The sequence below is a fragment of the Ixodes scapularis genome, unplaced genomic scaffold (assembly GCF_016920785.2).
Source record: "Ixodes scapularis isolate PalLabHiFi unplaced genomic scaffold, ASM1692078v2 PGA_scaffold2__306_contigs__length_199485367, whole genome shotgun sequence".
In the NCBI taxonomy this organism is placed as follows: domain Eukaryota; kingdom Metazoa; phylum Arthropoda; class Arachnida; order Ixodida; family Ixodidae; genus Ixodes; species Ixodes scapularis.
This window is the reverse complement of record NW_024609857.1, coordinates 153,237,966-153,254,317: the sequence shown is the minus strand read 5'-3', so window position 1 is coordinate 153,254,317 and position 16,352 is coordinate 153,237,966. Positions and strand designations below refer to the sequence as shown.

General features: G+C 45.6%; 1 protein-coding gene across 1 annotated transcript in view; it reads right to left on the bottom strand.

Moving 5' to 3' along the window:
* LOC8023860 (lipase member M-like) overlaps positions 1 to 16,352 on the bottom strand; it is a 77,913-nt gene that overhangs the window by 60,559 nt on the left and 1,002 nt on the right. Inside the window, exons 3-5 of the mRNA XM_040211490.1 lie at positions 14,910 to 15,117; positions 7,624 to 7,735; positions 2,764 to 2,914 (exon numbers count right to left, since the gene is read on the bottom strand). Coding sequence (XP_040067424.1) covers positions 2,764 to 2,914; positions 7,624 to 7,735; positions 14,910 to 15,117 — 471 coding nt within the window. The remainder of the gene's footprint in view (positions 1 to 2,763; positions 2,915 to 7,623; positions 7,736 to 14,909; positions 15,118 to 16,352) is intronic.

Below are 16,352 nucleotides of genomic sequence, written 5' to 3'. Positions count from 1 at the left end.
CGTGGTTATACAGGTGCTTCGAAACTTACGAAAGTAGAGTAATCCCATACGAAGTCAATCATTCAGCACGCATATTGACACAGTGACCGTAGCACGCACCGTACTCACAAACTGCCCCCAAAAAACATATTAGTCGAAAAGTTTTTACACAGCAGGAGTTTAGTATGCCAGAGTACAGCAACATCGTTACCCACTGTATATGAGAAATTTTTCTGATACAGTCCGACTGCTATCGTGTGGTCTTTAACGGATATCACTCAGTAGTGACACACGACCACACGCCGGCACGATGCTCATCCAGGTCGAAACGGCACCCACTCCACACAGCCGAACAAGTTGCTCGAAGGACTGAGTTGAAGAGGAGAAAAACAGCAAAGGCCCATCGAGAGACAATTAAAACAAAAAAGTACAAAGAATACAACAGGCGACTTGTTGCTTCTGGAAAACGCACGCACACAGACACACGAACACACACACAATTACTTCAAGCAGCGTCCAGGGCTCTTGGCAACCGCTGTTCCGGCGACCGGTGCCGCAGTAGGAGCGCTTACACGATTGCGACTTAGTCGCATAGAATCAAGTTGTCGCATTCAATGCGGTCATGTAAACGGCATAATGCGCTAAGAAAGCGGATCGAATTCAATTCGCAAGACAGAGATGGATTGAGACGCCGAATGCGCACTCATTCAGCCCATGTAAACGGATGTCGCATCGCATTTTGAAACGGGGAGGTCTCTGGGAAGGCGCTCGCTGTGGGAGCGAGCGAACGGCTCAGAACATGGCGGCGGACAATTTCATTGGCGACGCGGAGAGCGGTCCCGCGTGGTCGCCTGCGGTTTCTTCCAAGAAGAAACGCGAGCTTTTATTGCCATCATAAGTGAGCGAAATATAGCTGAACTGCTCGGTGAGGGCGGACACCGTCCAAGCCTTGCAAAGTACAACTTACACGTTTGAGGGAGTCTCTAAATGCTTCGGCTCAAGAACGAACGACGCCGAGAGCTCTGGGCACTGCATCGTAGCGCAGAACGAGCAGCTCCCACCTTGGTGCCGTTCATGGCTGCGCCGGGGCCTCTCGGCCTTGGGTTTTCGGTTGTCCGGTCGTAGTCGGCGAGGTTTGGCGACGCGAAGCGCGGTGGCGTCCTCAGAGCGTACGAAAACGATCTCGCTCCCCAGGGCTTGCGCACACACGACGCCTCTGGTCCAGAGTGGCCCGTCGGCCCGGCCCAGAGCCCAAAACGCTTGGGTTTTCATGTTTCTTCCGTCTCGCCAATTCTTGCAGAGCACCGAAGACAGCGGGCACAATCTTTACGGTTGCCGAAAGCGGCGAAATGTATATACGTGCGATGCACCGGAAAACGTGGTCACGTGGTGCAGCTGATACCAGAAAAACAGCTTTAACATTGAGCTTTGACACGATGTGGCGCCACCTTCGGGTAGAGCTTGCTATGCATTAATGTAAACGCTACCACGTCCGCTTTATTCCAGGGAGGATTGAATTCGATGCGCTGAAGTCTCATTCATGTAAACACGTCTAGTGTGCGCTCATCGCGGCTTCGCCTCTTCGTGCCTCCAGATTTTGCCACCGCCAAACAAACGCGCCGACAGCCGTAGACGTTTTGTTTTTTATTTTTATATTTATGTTTGTTTTATCTTTCCTTGAGGAATATTCCTTAGAAACAAGAAAAGAACACACAAACACGCGTGCACAAAGAATAGCTCTTTGGCCTCCCTGCATAGTCAATGTTGGAACTTTCGACAACGGCATCGGCTTTCCTCTGCGGAGACGATGCGCGCGAGGGACGTGCTGAAGTTTGCGCCACAGCTGGCCTTGGCAGAGACGATCGCGCGCGAGAGGCGAGCTGAACTTCGTACCCACAGTGGCCGGATGCAGCCGTGAAGATCAACCGCTGGGAAAGTCGTGACTCGGCCAGAACGAAAGCTGGAACGCAAGCTTGCGGAGTAATAGAAAGTGGCACGTCTGTTTGGAACGAGTGTGTGTAGTTTAAAATAAAAGTGTTGAATTTTGTTGAGACTCATCGATATCTCGGAACGCCAAGAAACAACAATTCCCACAACAAAACAGTCAGTAATACTCAGTTTCGCTTTGCGACGTTCCGCGATAGACGTCATAAACTAAACGGGCCTATCTGTATTTCCTAGCTTGTATTGTGGCTTCCGCCATTTTCGTCCTCGAAGGAGCAAAAGACAGTGAGGCAATGAAGGCGTCAGTCGCCTTCAATGCAATTGTGCTGTTTTAAGAGCGCACTTACCATGCGCTAACGAATTGCGCCATCAGCCCATAGGCCCCATATGGAAATCGACACAGCCCTCGTAAGAACCAAGCTCCATTCCATTCCCACTCCATTCCGGGCAAAAGGTGTCTAATTCCATCCTCTTTACATTGCCCCCCAGCGCTGCCACCATTCCATTCCCATTCAATTCCGGGGTCGCGTAAGTGCGGAATAATTTCGGAATTATTCCAAATCCGGAGTGGAAATCTCGCAACCCTGGTTCAGACATCTAGAAAAAAAAATATGCCTTTGACAGTTGGCTGGGAAAATATAAACAGAATTTAACAAAAATAGCTGTTTTTTTTTAGCATTAATACTTGTTCAGACCTCGGAAATGGAGGTGGCCAATTCTTCTACTGATATGTATCCTTATAATTGCCGAATATTACTAGTATTAAATTAGCTTATCATTCATTTAAAAAGTTCATGAACACCAAAACACATAACAATGTGAACAGCTTTGCCACGATACCTTTTTGTTATATTCTGGTTTCTCAGAGAGCAGGGCGAACATTATCAGCGCCCCTTGAGACCATCCGATGCACTGAAGCTTTTTCTTGCCCGTTATCTTGAGAACAGTGTCAATCGTTGAAGGTAAATCTTCAGATGCCATTTCGTCAGCACTGGAGAAAAGTGATTTCTTGTTGGAATTCCACTATCTGTCCATAGCGCTCATTTTCTCACCCCTCGATCTGTTTTCACCAGTCAAAATATTAATACTTTTTTGTTTAGATACAGCCATGAATAGGAGTTGAGTCTTTTACAGCTTGAAACATCACAGGGATGCAGCAAGAATTAATTTGCGCACTTAGCGAGTAACGCCACTTGGCTCACAAAGACACTATCTGTGGTTTCAAGTGCTCCACATATCAAGTAGATAGAGTCCAAGCGAATTCACTGTTTCTAGATACATCGAGTGACTTAATGACACAGAGGCGTGTTAGAGTAAGTACTCTGATAGCATATACCCCGAAATTCCAAAGGTACTAGAAGGATAAATTCGCTATATGCTCGGTTATACAACTATCATTAAAAATACACTTTATGTGTTTTGAAAACGTAAGTCAAATCATGCAGGCTAACTTTAATTTACAAGTTTCTTTATTACTTCACGATTCAACACAGAGATCAGCACAACCTATTAACTTTTATTGTCTAAATGTACTTCCATGCACGTTATTAACAACATTATAAATTGTGTAAAAAGAGCCCAAGACAGGTGTTTCTTCAAAAAGGCTTATCCCAAAACAAAAATAATTTCGCGTATAAAAGACGCAATAGCACGCAGTCGCCTCCAAATTACAGCCTGTCAGATCATATATTAAACAACAAATTGCTGGCCATGTACATGTGTCGAAGTATTTTCGAACTTTGCAGATCAAACACAAGGATTAAAAGTATTGTTCCGAATCACAATTCAACGATTCATGAAGGTTGACACAGCGTTTATGATTAATTGCAGAAACGAAGGCTTACTCTAATCTTAAAAGCGTTTGCAGAGAAGTAAATGAAACATGTTCTTGAACCGACTGTGCAACTCCTGATCGTGCAACATCTCATTTTGAAGTTTGGCAATCAATACTTCAGTATATTAGCTTGAATCACTAGAACAAGCTCTTTTCACGGTGGACGTCAATGATGTTAGGCGGAGCTTGACGCACAAACTTGTGCCACAGTAAAAAGTATGTCTCAGCAATAAAAACTTTTCTGGCGTCTTAAACATGGTGTTTTTTTAGATTTTGCATATGTGTTTTTAAAATATCCGAAAGAAGCTACGGTAATGTGATTTGCGGAGCTGAGTTGCACGACCGACGGGACAAAGTATAGCGGCTGATCTTCACGATAACTAAATTAATAAAATAAGCTTTGTTAAATACTTTTTGATTAATTAGATTATAAACTTTTCTGGGCGTCATCGAAAACCACTTAATCAGTTATATTTAAAAAAAAACTTTCAGTGCGCTAAAGCTACAGCTCGTGACACAGGCCCGAGGCTAGTGGCGCGAAAACGCGGGTGACAAGTCGTAGGAAATCTACGCGGTCGCGTTTGATCCCCTAGAGCCTGTTTCTCGAGTTTGAACTTGAGTGCACCACCGCGCTTCCCACATTTTAGAGAGTTATCTAATATTTACTGATGTAAGGGCTTTTTTTAGGACGCTCAACCAGTTTTTAATTGAATTCATTTATACTTCTTAACGAATATAAAACATCACTTAAACAAATCTTATTCAATTATTTGTCATTATGTGTCGATTTTCCCCATTTTCTGTCTTCCTAGCAGTATGAACAGAGTCTCGTAAATAAGCGGAAATCGTGCGCTTCCGGTGCCAGAGAAATAGACAGCCAGGTTGCCGTAAAAGAGAGGAGCGGAAGGCTAGAAGGAAAGCATATTGAAGGCAGAGCCACAGAAGTGTTGCAAGCCGAACCAATCCTCTTCTATTTTTCAACTTAGCGTGAAAAGCGAGAAACAAAAACGACCGGCTAATTATCCTCCTTCTATAGTGCGGGCGTGAGGATGCGCTGAGGAACAGGGAAATTAGCTACGTCCTAAGTGGCAATGTATTGCGGAAAATAAACGTGTTTTCTTTTAAAAAGAAAAAAAAAATATCGAAGCCCGTTCTGGAAAGTTCTCGCGAATCTGTGAGAACGTTCCTCCTTCTGTCATGTTCTGTCGTTCTGTCTCCCAGTTTTCGCGACCAGTCTTTGTGTAGAAAGCGTAGGATTGCCCCATGTATAGGAAACTATTGTATGACCTTTTTGCACGGACCACATTAGTTTAGCTTTTCTAAAATTTACAGCAACGGTCGTCAGTGGAAAGCTCCCCGGTAAATTTCACAGTCGTCCTTCGCAAAAACACACTGGTGAGGTCATCTGCTACGCCACCTACGTCACCGGCTAGTTTTTGTTTATATGTATATAAAACAGTATGTAAATATCAGAAATACACCTCCTATATTAAGTCCGGCAGAACTTATTGAAAATAAATATTTTCACAATCGATACTGCATAACAGTTTTTTTTCAAACCGAAATTTACTTTCTTGACGCGTGTATACTACACCACGGCACCCAAAAGAATGTTAGACAAGCTGATTATCCTGCTCTGCGGCTTTATCCATATTCTCAATTTCTTTCAAAAACAGTAGATAAGCTTCAATGTTTCTTACTATGAGGATCATGTCAGCCACATCAGTAGCTCCGAAGCAAAATACCGGGCTACGGATCCCTAGTTGGCGGGCTTGAATCTAGGCCGACGTGTGCCAATCTCACGGAGGATGATTGCGGGGAGGCTTAAAGGGATGCTGAACCGAAATCCGGATTCCCCAAAACACGCGGCAAAAGCGTTCAGCGGGATGCTACAAACACCAAGGCATCACTCATACAGCGATATCTCAAACGGATGACCGTATTTTTTTTAAAAAAGAGGCGCATTTGGCAGGAATGTTGACGTCATGTTTTTCCGAGAAGGAGAGGGGACGGCTTTGCGTCTTTTTTGCCTCGCGGCTTTGAGGGAGCGAAGGAAAGAGAGGAGGAATCTAGGTATCTTGCCGGTCACGTGCCTTGTCGGCCTGGTTCAATCTCGACTTCTTTTTCCAAAAATACGGCCGTCTATTTGAGATATCGCCTTACTATAGTGTCGTAGAGATTGTAGCGTCCCGCCTACATCTCCAGCGTTGTTTTTTTTTTAAATCCATATTCCGGTTCACCATCCCTTTAAGGTCGAGATGTCTGTTGCATGTCAAGCGATATCCAGTTGTCGAAGTTAATCCTCAGTCCACCGACGCCAGGCAACTTTAAGTAGATTGCCACTTTAAACTCCCACATTTTGATTATGAGGATGTAACAAAGGTGTGCGTTATATTGATAAGATCGAAGAAGTCGATAAACAACACTTTTTGCTTGAGTAGTCGCAAAAATATCAGCAGCTAAAAAACATGGCGCCTGATCACAATTTGGCGTACGAAGTTGGTTACAATTCAATTCCCGTGATGTCCACAAAGTGATGCTGGGGTGGTGAATCAGGCGAACATTTGCTCTAGGGGCAGGTTCAAATATGTTCTAAGTCTTGCTTATATGAGACGCAAACATTATGATTTATTTACTTTCTAGCAGCGGATAAAGTTATACGGGTTTGTAGTATTGTGTTTTCAGGATAAGGGTGACGAGAATCTGGAGCTGCGCATCAACATCAAGTTTTGCGTTAACATTGATAAAAGTGGCAGTGAAACACGCTTGCTCTATTAAAATAAATTATGATACATATGTTACGAAGAAATTTAGCGGTTTTGACTGGCACAGGCGACGCGAGGAAGGTCAAGAGGATGTGCACTGCGACGTAAGAAGTTGGCGGCCAAACGCAGAAGGGACTGGTACAAATGTGGACAGATGACGAAAACTGGCGTTTGAAATCAAACATGAGGTATATAACTGATATAACAAAAATTCAATCGAAATAAGTAGACAATAAAAACGATTCTAACCGAGAACTTAAAATAGTAATGTCCTGCAAATATAATGCCTCAGAACTGGCGTGTATTCTCCAACATTAAATTGGCTTTTCGCATGATCCTCAAGATTTTACAAATCCCTCGTTGAAATACCTAGTATGAAGATGAATCGTTCAACCTATTTTTCTCACTTGAACCATATCTCCATTTTTTAAATACAATCATTATAAAGCAAAATGCACCTGAGTAACGAATTTTTTCTCATATTTCTGACATCCAGCGACACCCGGAAACGTACATTCCGGGTGTTCCGAAGAGAGAATTCCAACAACGTTTTTTGGCAATAGCGCCATCCTCTCAGTAAATGCATAGCTTCTGAAGAAGAGTCTCGTATTTTCCGGTACATTTATTCTGCACCCGATGCATAGTCCTCACGAAAAATTTACAGAGAGAGCATACCTCGAAACAATGCTTGGTTTATTATGTGTTACAGAGAGAAATAATGATTAATATTACGTGTCACTCATAAAATCTATGGCGTCCCTTCATAAAAAGCGCATTTGAGAAATATAACAAATCCTGGTATAGTTCTCCCGGTGTAAATTTTTAACTTTTTAACATGTTTAGTCTGCGAACAATAATTTGATAAAATGCGGTGGTTTAAAATGAACGGTATCCGCCAGTGTTCAGTAAAGCAAACATTGTTTCCGCAAAGCCATTCCGGGAATTAAATTTTTATACCTCATATTGTTAGTTACCCTTATAGACTTGCAGATGGGGTGCGGATTTGTTTCCGCGTTAGTCTTAGAAAACCTTTGGATTGTTACAATAAGACATCTGGTAATATTTATTCAGGATGTTGGAGAGTTCGCTTGAAATGCTTACCTGAAGTTCCAGAATTCGCTCGAGTCTCTTGAGAGGTTTATGTGACTTGAGTATGTATTTCCCCGGAAATTTCCCAGCCACACGTCGTAACCGGCGTCAGCCAGAATAAATCCTACGATTTATATAACGCTCAAATTGTAATTTTATATATTTTTAGGACTTAGGTAGTACGAAAGCAATCAACGATGCGTTTGTTTGATACATATGAAAGCTCTTGAACAAGCGGTAGTAATAACTTAATAGGAAGTCGGAGAATCGACTGAATATTTCGCATAGTGTTTTGCACCCTGGAATTTGAGCTATCATATGTATTTATTCCAAAAAATCAGAACACCGCACCACCCCCCCCCACAAACACATGTTTTGTCGATTGCAAATCAAACCAACCCTATAAAAAAATTCAAAGCGACATGATATAAAATACACTAGTAAACATTTTACAACAAGCTAACATTTTCTACATCAGTAATGACCCGGTGCTTTATTTTACTGAGCTAGACATCACAGGGCGAACAGGCCAAACGCACAAGTCACCATGCGCAGGGTTGCAAGGACGGCAGCAAAGCACTAGTAAAATATATGAGGATAACCTTACACAAAAATTAAAGCCGTTTACGACTTCCAGTAACGCCGAATCAGAAGGCAGCTCTTGAGGATGAGGAGGAAGGGTACTGAGGGTCGCGTGTTCTTGGAGGGGGGGGGTCACGTGACCCCCTCAAGCTCACGTGCCCCCCCCCCCCGAGGTCACGTGGGAGGTCACGTGACCTCGGGGGAGAGGACGTGGCCTTGGGGGGTCACGTGACCTTGGGGGGTCATGTGACCTTCCAGAAAATTTTTTCCGCTCGACTTAGCGCGGAAATTTTTCCGCTAGATTTATCTTGGAAACTTTTCCGCTAGATTTAGCGAGGAAATTTTTCCGCTAGATTTAGCGGGGAAACTTTTCCGCTTGATTTGGCGGGGAAATTTTTGCTCTAGATTTGGCGGGGAAATTTTTGCTTTAGATTTAGCGGGGAAATTTTTCCGCTAGTATTAGCCGGGAAATTTCTCCGCTAGATTTAGCGGGGAAGTTTTAGAGCGCCGCTCTTAGGCGCCCGTTCCCGGCTTGAGCGGCGACGGCGTCGCCGTCGGCGTCGGCGTAACTGCAACCCTCGTAACCCTCGTGAGGGTTACGAGGGTTAATCTCATGAGGGTTACCCTCACGAGGATCACGAGGGCCACGAGGGTTACTTACCCTCGTAACCCTCACGAGGGTTACGAGGGTTAGTTACTCTCAAAAGGGTTACCTTCACGAGGGTTACCCTCACGAGGGTCACGAGGGTTATGAGAGTTACCCTCACAAGGGTCACGAGAGTTACCCTCACGAGGGTCACGAGAGTTACCCTCACGAGGGTCACGAGAGTTGCCCCCACAAGGGTAACTAGGGTTACCCTCACGAGGGTCACGATGGCTACCCAGGTCACGTGACCCCCCCCCCCGGCGTCACGTGACCTGGGGATACCCCCCGAGGTCACGTGACCCCCGTTTACGTCACCGGCATCCGCATCGTCATCGTCATCATCACTGATGACGTCATCAGTGACGTCACTGATGACGTCACCGGCATCCGCATCGTCATCATCATCATCACTGATGGCGTCATCAGTGACGTCACTGATGACGTCATCGGCATCGTCACGTGGCCCCAGGTCACGTGACCCCCCCCCGACTTCACGTGACTCCCACAAGGTCACGTGACCCCCAAGGTCACGTGACCCCCCCGCCCCCCGAGGTAACTTGACCCACATCCCCAGTACCCTTCCCTCCTCCTCCTCAAGAGCTGCGCTCTAATTCGGCGTTACAGGGAGTTGTAAACGGCTTTCATTTTTTTCCGTTTCCGCTAGATTTAGCTAGGTAATTTTTCCGCTAGATTGAGCGGGACAATTTTTCCGCTAAATTTAGCGGGGAACTTTTTCTGCTAGATTTAGCGGGGAATACTTTTCGCTAGATTTAGCGGGGAGACTTTTTCGCTAGATTCGCTAAATTTAGCGGGGTAATTTAACCATAATGCACCACGCGGTTAAGCCGACGGCGACGGCGACGCCGACGCCGACGCCGCTCAAGCCGGAAACGGGCGCCTAAGAGCTGCGCTCTAAAAAGACTAATATAACATACACACTTAGTCTAGAGAAACGCAGCGGTATAAAGGACGATTTCAAGATACGCCTGCGCACTTCCGGCAACCCGCGCTTTTCCTTTTTGATGAATGGCGTTCGCCAATTTCATCATAACTTTGCTTACAGATCTGTCGCCGGTGCCTCTTATGGTGCTGGGAAAACCTGCAAGCATGACCAGTGCCTCCATCAACGACAGAACACAGTATGTACAATCGGTGATGTACGTAGGCCGCCTAAAACAATCCTTTTAGAGAACAGCTCATTGGCGCCCGTTTCCGGCTTGAGCGGCGTCGCCGTCGTCGTAACCACGCGGTGCATTATGGGAAATGGTTCATAGTGCACCGCGCGGGGAGGAGAAGGGGGAGGAGAACGAGGGGGTGGAGAGGAGGAGAACGATGGGGAGGGGAGGAGGAGGAAGGAGGAGAGGAACAGGGAAGGAGGGATGACGAGGAGGAGAGGAAAGAGGGGGAGGAGAGGAGGGGAGCAGCCTGAGGGTTGAGGGGAAGAGGAAGGGAGGAGAAGGACGAGGAGGAAGAAGAGGATGGAGGAAAGAAGGAGTGTCAGGGAGAATAAGGAGGTTAGGTGGAGAAAGGAGGGGTATGCCCTCCCCTCAGTACCCTTCCCTTCTCCTTATCAGGAGCTGCGCTCTTATCCGGCGTTACAGGGTGTTGTAAACGTCTTCCATATTTTTTTTATATTTTTGTTTCTTTCTGGGTCACCCCCGCAGCACCTTCCGGGCCATTTTGGCCGCCAATTTACGCCCGCCTTCACCTCCTGAATCTGAATAAAAACCGGTACACTCTAAGAAATTAGAAGAGGGTGAAGGAACGCCAACCAAAAATAAAAAGGAGCCCAACGTTTCGAAACCTGCTTGGTTTCTTCTTCAGGAGCGACTGTGTGCGCGAGGAGCAAGTGGTCTTCTTTTACGGCGGTGGATGTGATGTTTTCGCGATCGTAATGTGGCTGAGCCCGCTGACGTAGGCGGAAGGAAAATCGCCAAGATGTTTTGCGGTGTGGTTTGGATATGCCATGATTTGACGAAGAGCCTCCACAGGGAATTGGTCTCAATGTCGAGGATGCGTGTGTTGTCGAAGTCAATGCGGTAAACAGGATAACTGGGCGAGTTGGTATGGATTCATAATGGAACAGCGCGAATTTTTGCAAGGACAGAAGAAGGAACTGGACAGGACGAGCGCTGACTAACAACTGAAAGGTTTATTCTCAGGAAACCACGATGAAAAACACATAACACAACTCTCTAATCACGATGGAAGTGCGCATGCGCCTCACAAAATTGCGTGCTATCAGTTGCACAATGTTACATGCGTCATCCCCGATCTAAAAATTCGACCTCATTGTCCAGCAAAATCAAGGAAGCCTGACTCACGCAGGCTGACCCCTCCTTCTTTATTCTATGAGCTTCAACAATCTCTCGAGCTTTTTGGTCCCGGTGTTTATACAAAACAACGGCTTTTTCCAGTAACGGGGTGCAGGCGCAGTCCCTGCAGTGTAACGCCAAGTGGGAGCTTGCCGTACCTGTTAAAGAACTACGGTGTTCCCGCAGGCGAATGTTGAGGCACCGCCCCGTTTGTCCGATGTATACCTTCCCGCAGGTGAAGGGTATCTTGTATACTACACCCAAGGTGCATGGCACGAACTCAATGCGGTGTTTTATGCCGCACGGGCTCTCCCCCTGTTTCTCTACCTTGTTAACGCGCTTTTCCACTGCAGAGCAAATACTGCTTAGCTTGTTACGTGCCGAGAACACAACATCTACCCCGAACTTCGAGGCTGCTCTCTTCCGGGAAACCGGCGACTAGAAGACGCCGGTTTCCCGGAATCGGTTATCGCCTCGGCGGCGGAAGCAACAGTGAAAAACATTAAGGGTGAGGCGCGGGGAAAAGTAGCAACAAAAGTAAAAAAGCAGGTCACAGTCATCCCGTATGTGCACCACATGTCACACGGCTTTAAGAGAGCAGCCTCGAAGTTCGGGGTAGATGTTGTGTTCTCGGCACGTAACAAGCTAAGCAGTATTTGCTCTGCAGTGGAAAAGCGCGTTAACAAGGTAGAGAAACAGGGGGAGAGCCCGTGCGGCATAAAACACCGCATTGAGTTCGTGCCATGCACCTTGGGTGTAGTATACAAGATACCCTTCACCTGCGGGAAGGTATACATCGGACAAACGGGGCGGTGCCTCAACATTCGCCTGCGGGAACACCGTAGTTCTTTAACAGGTACGGCAAGCTCCCACTTGGCGTTACACTGCAGGGACTGCGCCTGCACCCCGTTACTGGAAAAAGCCGTTGTTTTGTATAAACACCGGGACCAAAAAGCTCGAGAGTTTGTTGAAGCTCATAGAATAAAGAAGGAGGGGTCAGCCTGCGTGAGTCAGGCTTCCTTGATTTTGCTGGACAATGAGGTCGAATTTTTAGATCGGGGATGACGCATGTAACATTGTGCAACTGATAGCACGCAATTTTGTGAGGCGCATGCGCACTTCCATCGTGATTAGAGAGTTGTGTTATGTGTTTTTCTTCGTGGTTTCCTGAGAATAAACCTTTCAGTTGTTAGTCAGCGCTCGTCCTGTCCAGTTCCTTCTTCTGTCCTTGCAAAAATTCGCGCTGTTCCATTATCAATGCGGTGGTCATTCGAGTCACTGTATTCCGCAACCGCGCTGTGCTCATGATCGAACTTTCGCACGTCGTGTTTGTGCTGGTGAATTCTTTCTTTAAAGTTTTTGGTTTCGCCGATATATGTGGCAGGGCAATCCGCACAAGGAATCTGGTAACTAACGCCTCGCGCTCTTTTCTTGGAGGACGATCTTTTGGCCGGGGCATCAGATGTCCAAGCGTTGACACTGGTTTGTGGGCCATCTGAATGCAATTCTTTTGCCAGCACACGCGCGAGCGCTACGCTGGTTTCCTTTATGTAAGGGACGCAGACGCGCGTGGTTGAGCGGGGTTGTGCGATTTCTTGTGGTCTTAGGCGTCGATCAGACTTACGTTGACGACGAGCGATTCGCTGAATAAAACTGCGGGTGTAGCTGTTATTTAGTAGGTCGATGATGGTTTCTTCTTCCTTTTTTTTTTGTAGTCCTTCGACGAGCAAATAGTCTTCGCTCGGGACAGGAGTGCCTGGACGACATACGCCTTGTGGCTCGCAGGGTGGTTTGAGTCAAATCGGAGGTAGCGCCCAGTGTGTGTCGGTTTTCTGTATGCTGTGAATTCCAATTGATCTTTTTTGTCTTTTGACCAGCACGTCAAGAAACGGCAGGGCGTCGTTCTTTTCAGATTCAACGGTGAACTGGATGGCCGGCTCGATGGAGTTGAGGTGTGCCAAAATGTTGTTAACTTCTGACTTCTTCATAATGCAGAACCAAACGTGGACATACCGTAAAAACACTTCAGGGCGTGCGGTGAAAGACTGCAGCGCGCGTTGTTCAATGGCTTTCATTGTCAGGTTGGCCGTGGTGACGGAGATGGATGCGCCCATTGCGATTCCACTGGTCTGCTTGAAGAATTCTCCTTTAAAGCTCAAGTAAGTGATCCCCAGGCAGAACTCGAGCAGGCGGCACAGTTCGTCCGCCGTAAGGCTGGTCCGTTCGCTCAGCTTCTTGTCTCCCTCGAGGGCAGCTCTGGTTGTGGCGACTGCCAGGGGAACCGGCACGCTGGTGAAGAGTGAGACGACGTCGAACGATACCAGGCTGTCGTCATCGTTTACCTTTAGTTGCGCAACCTGTTCCACAAAGTGCCCGGTGTTCCGCACATAGGTCGCTGTGTTTCCAACGAGAGGAGAGAGAGTGCTGTGGAGGTAGTTCGACAATTTCCGAAGTGGTGAGGTTGTGAAATCCACGATCGGCCGGAGAGGGACTCGAACGAGCACCACATTGACTTCGACAACACACGCATCCTCGACATTGAGACCAATTCCCGGCAGAGGCTCTTCGTCGAGTCATGGCACATCCAAACCACACCGCAAAACATCAATCGGTTGCTTGGCGCTTTACCATCCGCCTACGTCAGCTGGCTCAGCCACATTGCGATCGCGAAAACATCACATCCACCTCCGTAAAAGAAGACCACTTGCCCCTCGCGCACACAGTCGCCCCTGAAGAAGAAACCAGGTTTCAAAACGTTGGGCTCCTTTTTATTTTTGGTTGGCGTTCCTTCCCCGTCTTCAAATTGTTCTTACCCAACCAGGCAGATTTCTGCCAAATGTTTACTTTCAAAACTCTAAGAAATGCCTGCGCGTCTGCTTATCCGCAAAACGCTCAATGAGCCATTCTCTGCGATCTACGAAAACAGCTGAATGTATGACGAGGCGGAACATCCGTTTAGACTTAAGAGCGACATCTGCGCTGTGGTATTACGAAATGCGAAGCGTACGTCATGCGTGCATTGCGTAATGCCACAGCGCAAACTTTGTTTTTACGTCCAAACGGATGTTTGGCCTCATCATTCCCTGAGCTCATTTTGTAGATTTCAGAGATTGTTTCTTCAAGTGTTTTGCGGGTAAGTAGACGTGCCGGCCTTTTTTTAGAGTGTATGTATAGAAATATAGTAGCCGACGGTGCTATTTTATGTTTCGAACTATGGCTAGCGCGGTCGGTCACGACGCAAGTGAACTATATAGAAAACTCTAAGACGTTGCCTCTGTATAGATACAAAGACCTAAAACATGAATTTTTTTAATGGAGTCCGACGAGATTTTGAACCGGCAGTGTATCATGTGAAACCAAGTTACATGTAAGAAGATTGGTAATGGACAATAAAGAATGCTATAATAATATAACTAGTCTTCATTTAAACTGACCCAAAACAACCACAATGGCCTTGAGATTGGTGCACTTCCAGAAAAAAAATACAACTAATAATAGAATATATGTATATATATATATGATCACACTCAAGACACCGCTAATGCAGAACAGTAGTATCAAACAAAACAAAAATAAAAATTAGTTTGTAGAGCGAATTACTCAAAAGACGGCGAAACTCAGAACCGACGAATAGACACCGTACGTTTGCATACGAGCTCACACGCCTGCAAGTATTGTATTTTCTTCTTTTGTTTTGTTATTTTCCAATGGACTGCGCGCACTTCAAAAACCAGTGGCATGTAAGATAGACTTACCGAGGCTCTGGTGAGGAAAGTTTATAACGTAATCTGAGGCTGCACCAAGAAAGCCATGTTGAAAGAGTACGGGCGTTTTACTGGACGAAAGTTCGTTACCATCTTGGACCCTGCCACGTGGGATACGTTGAATGGCCAGTACGTAACCGTCTTCAGTGATAACGTTGTGTTCCTCAACTGGGTAGCCCTTGCTGGAGATTAACTCCGACTGAAATCCAATTTCCAAGGAATTTATACCGCATGTTGATGAATGTAAATATAAGGATAAAGAAACATATAACAACAAACTAGAGGCGCACTTCTCGTTCACAGCAATCTTTGTTTATGTTCAAAGCATGAAGCCCCTTAGTCCCCGACACTTGTTCTTCCGTCCGGCCGTCCGTTTTTTCAGTCCATCCGTTCGTTCTAGTCTAAACGTCTACAATAAAATTAGCGGAAAAATAAAATTAATATGTACTTAAAGACAAAGTCTGGTGGCGTACCACGTCATTGATAACGTGCGAGGCGTTTAACCGATAAATGTAGGAAAACGTTCACGTGGCGTGAAGTCACACCCCGTGAGCACGTCGCGTAACATCAGGTAACATGTCGTGAATCCATAAATAAGTAATGTTATACGCTGCCCCCGAAACGACTGTTGCAGCACAGAATACAGTGAAATAAAATTTGGATTGACAACTTGTCTCTCATTTATAAAATCACTAAATAGGTATTCTAGCGTGACAAACTCTAGCATGTCATATAGCACTAACATATTGGAACCCGACAACTTCTGCCGCCAACCTCATTGCTTGCATCACATAAAAAAAAAAATATGGTAAAAATATTGTAATTTATCTTTTTTTTTCGCGCGTATGTTGTAATGGAAACACCAAAGAAAAGCGGATCGTAGGAGCCAATCAGGATAAAGGCGTGTAGTTTTAAAATTTTACTAGAAAACATGTGGGTATAATTAACACAATACCAATGGCAAGTGTCCTTCACGGGGATTCGGAGACTAATGACCGAGTTCTGGCATTTATTATATTGCTATCATTATTTTCTAGCTGCAAATTGAAATATGCTATCTAAACCGGCTTATGTTAATAAATAATTTCGACATACATATATCTGCTAAAAACCTAAATTTTTTTTTCAAAAAGAGTCAGCATAATGGTGAAAGCTGCGGTGCACCACCTTTTTTTAGATATTTTCATCTTAGATATATGCTATACTTGTACCAAATATCTGACAACGAGTGTTTTTATATGCACTTTATTATTATCATAAGATCGAATGGTGTTGTAATCTAAGAGGCATTCGATAATTTAGTCAATGCGATATGGACCTACAGAAGAAATGGAAATACAATGCTCGACGAGACCTTAAAAAAACACAATGTGGTTTTTGAGTAGCGTTGATTCTAACCAACATTATGTTACTCCTTAGCTTTATCATAGGCTT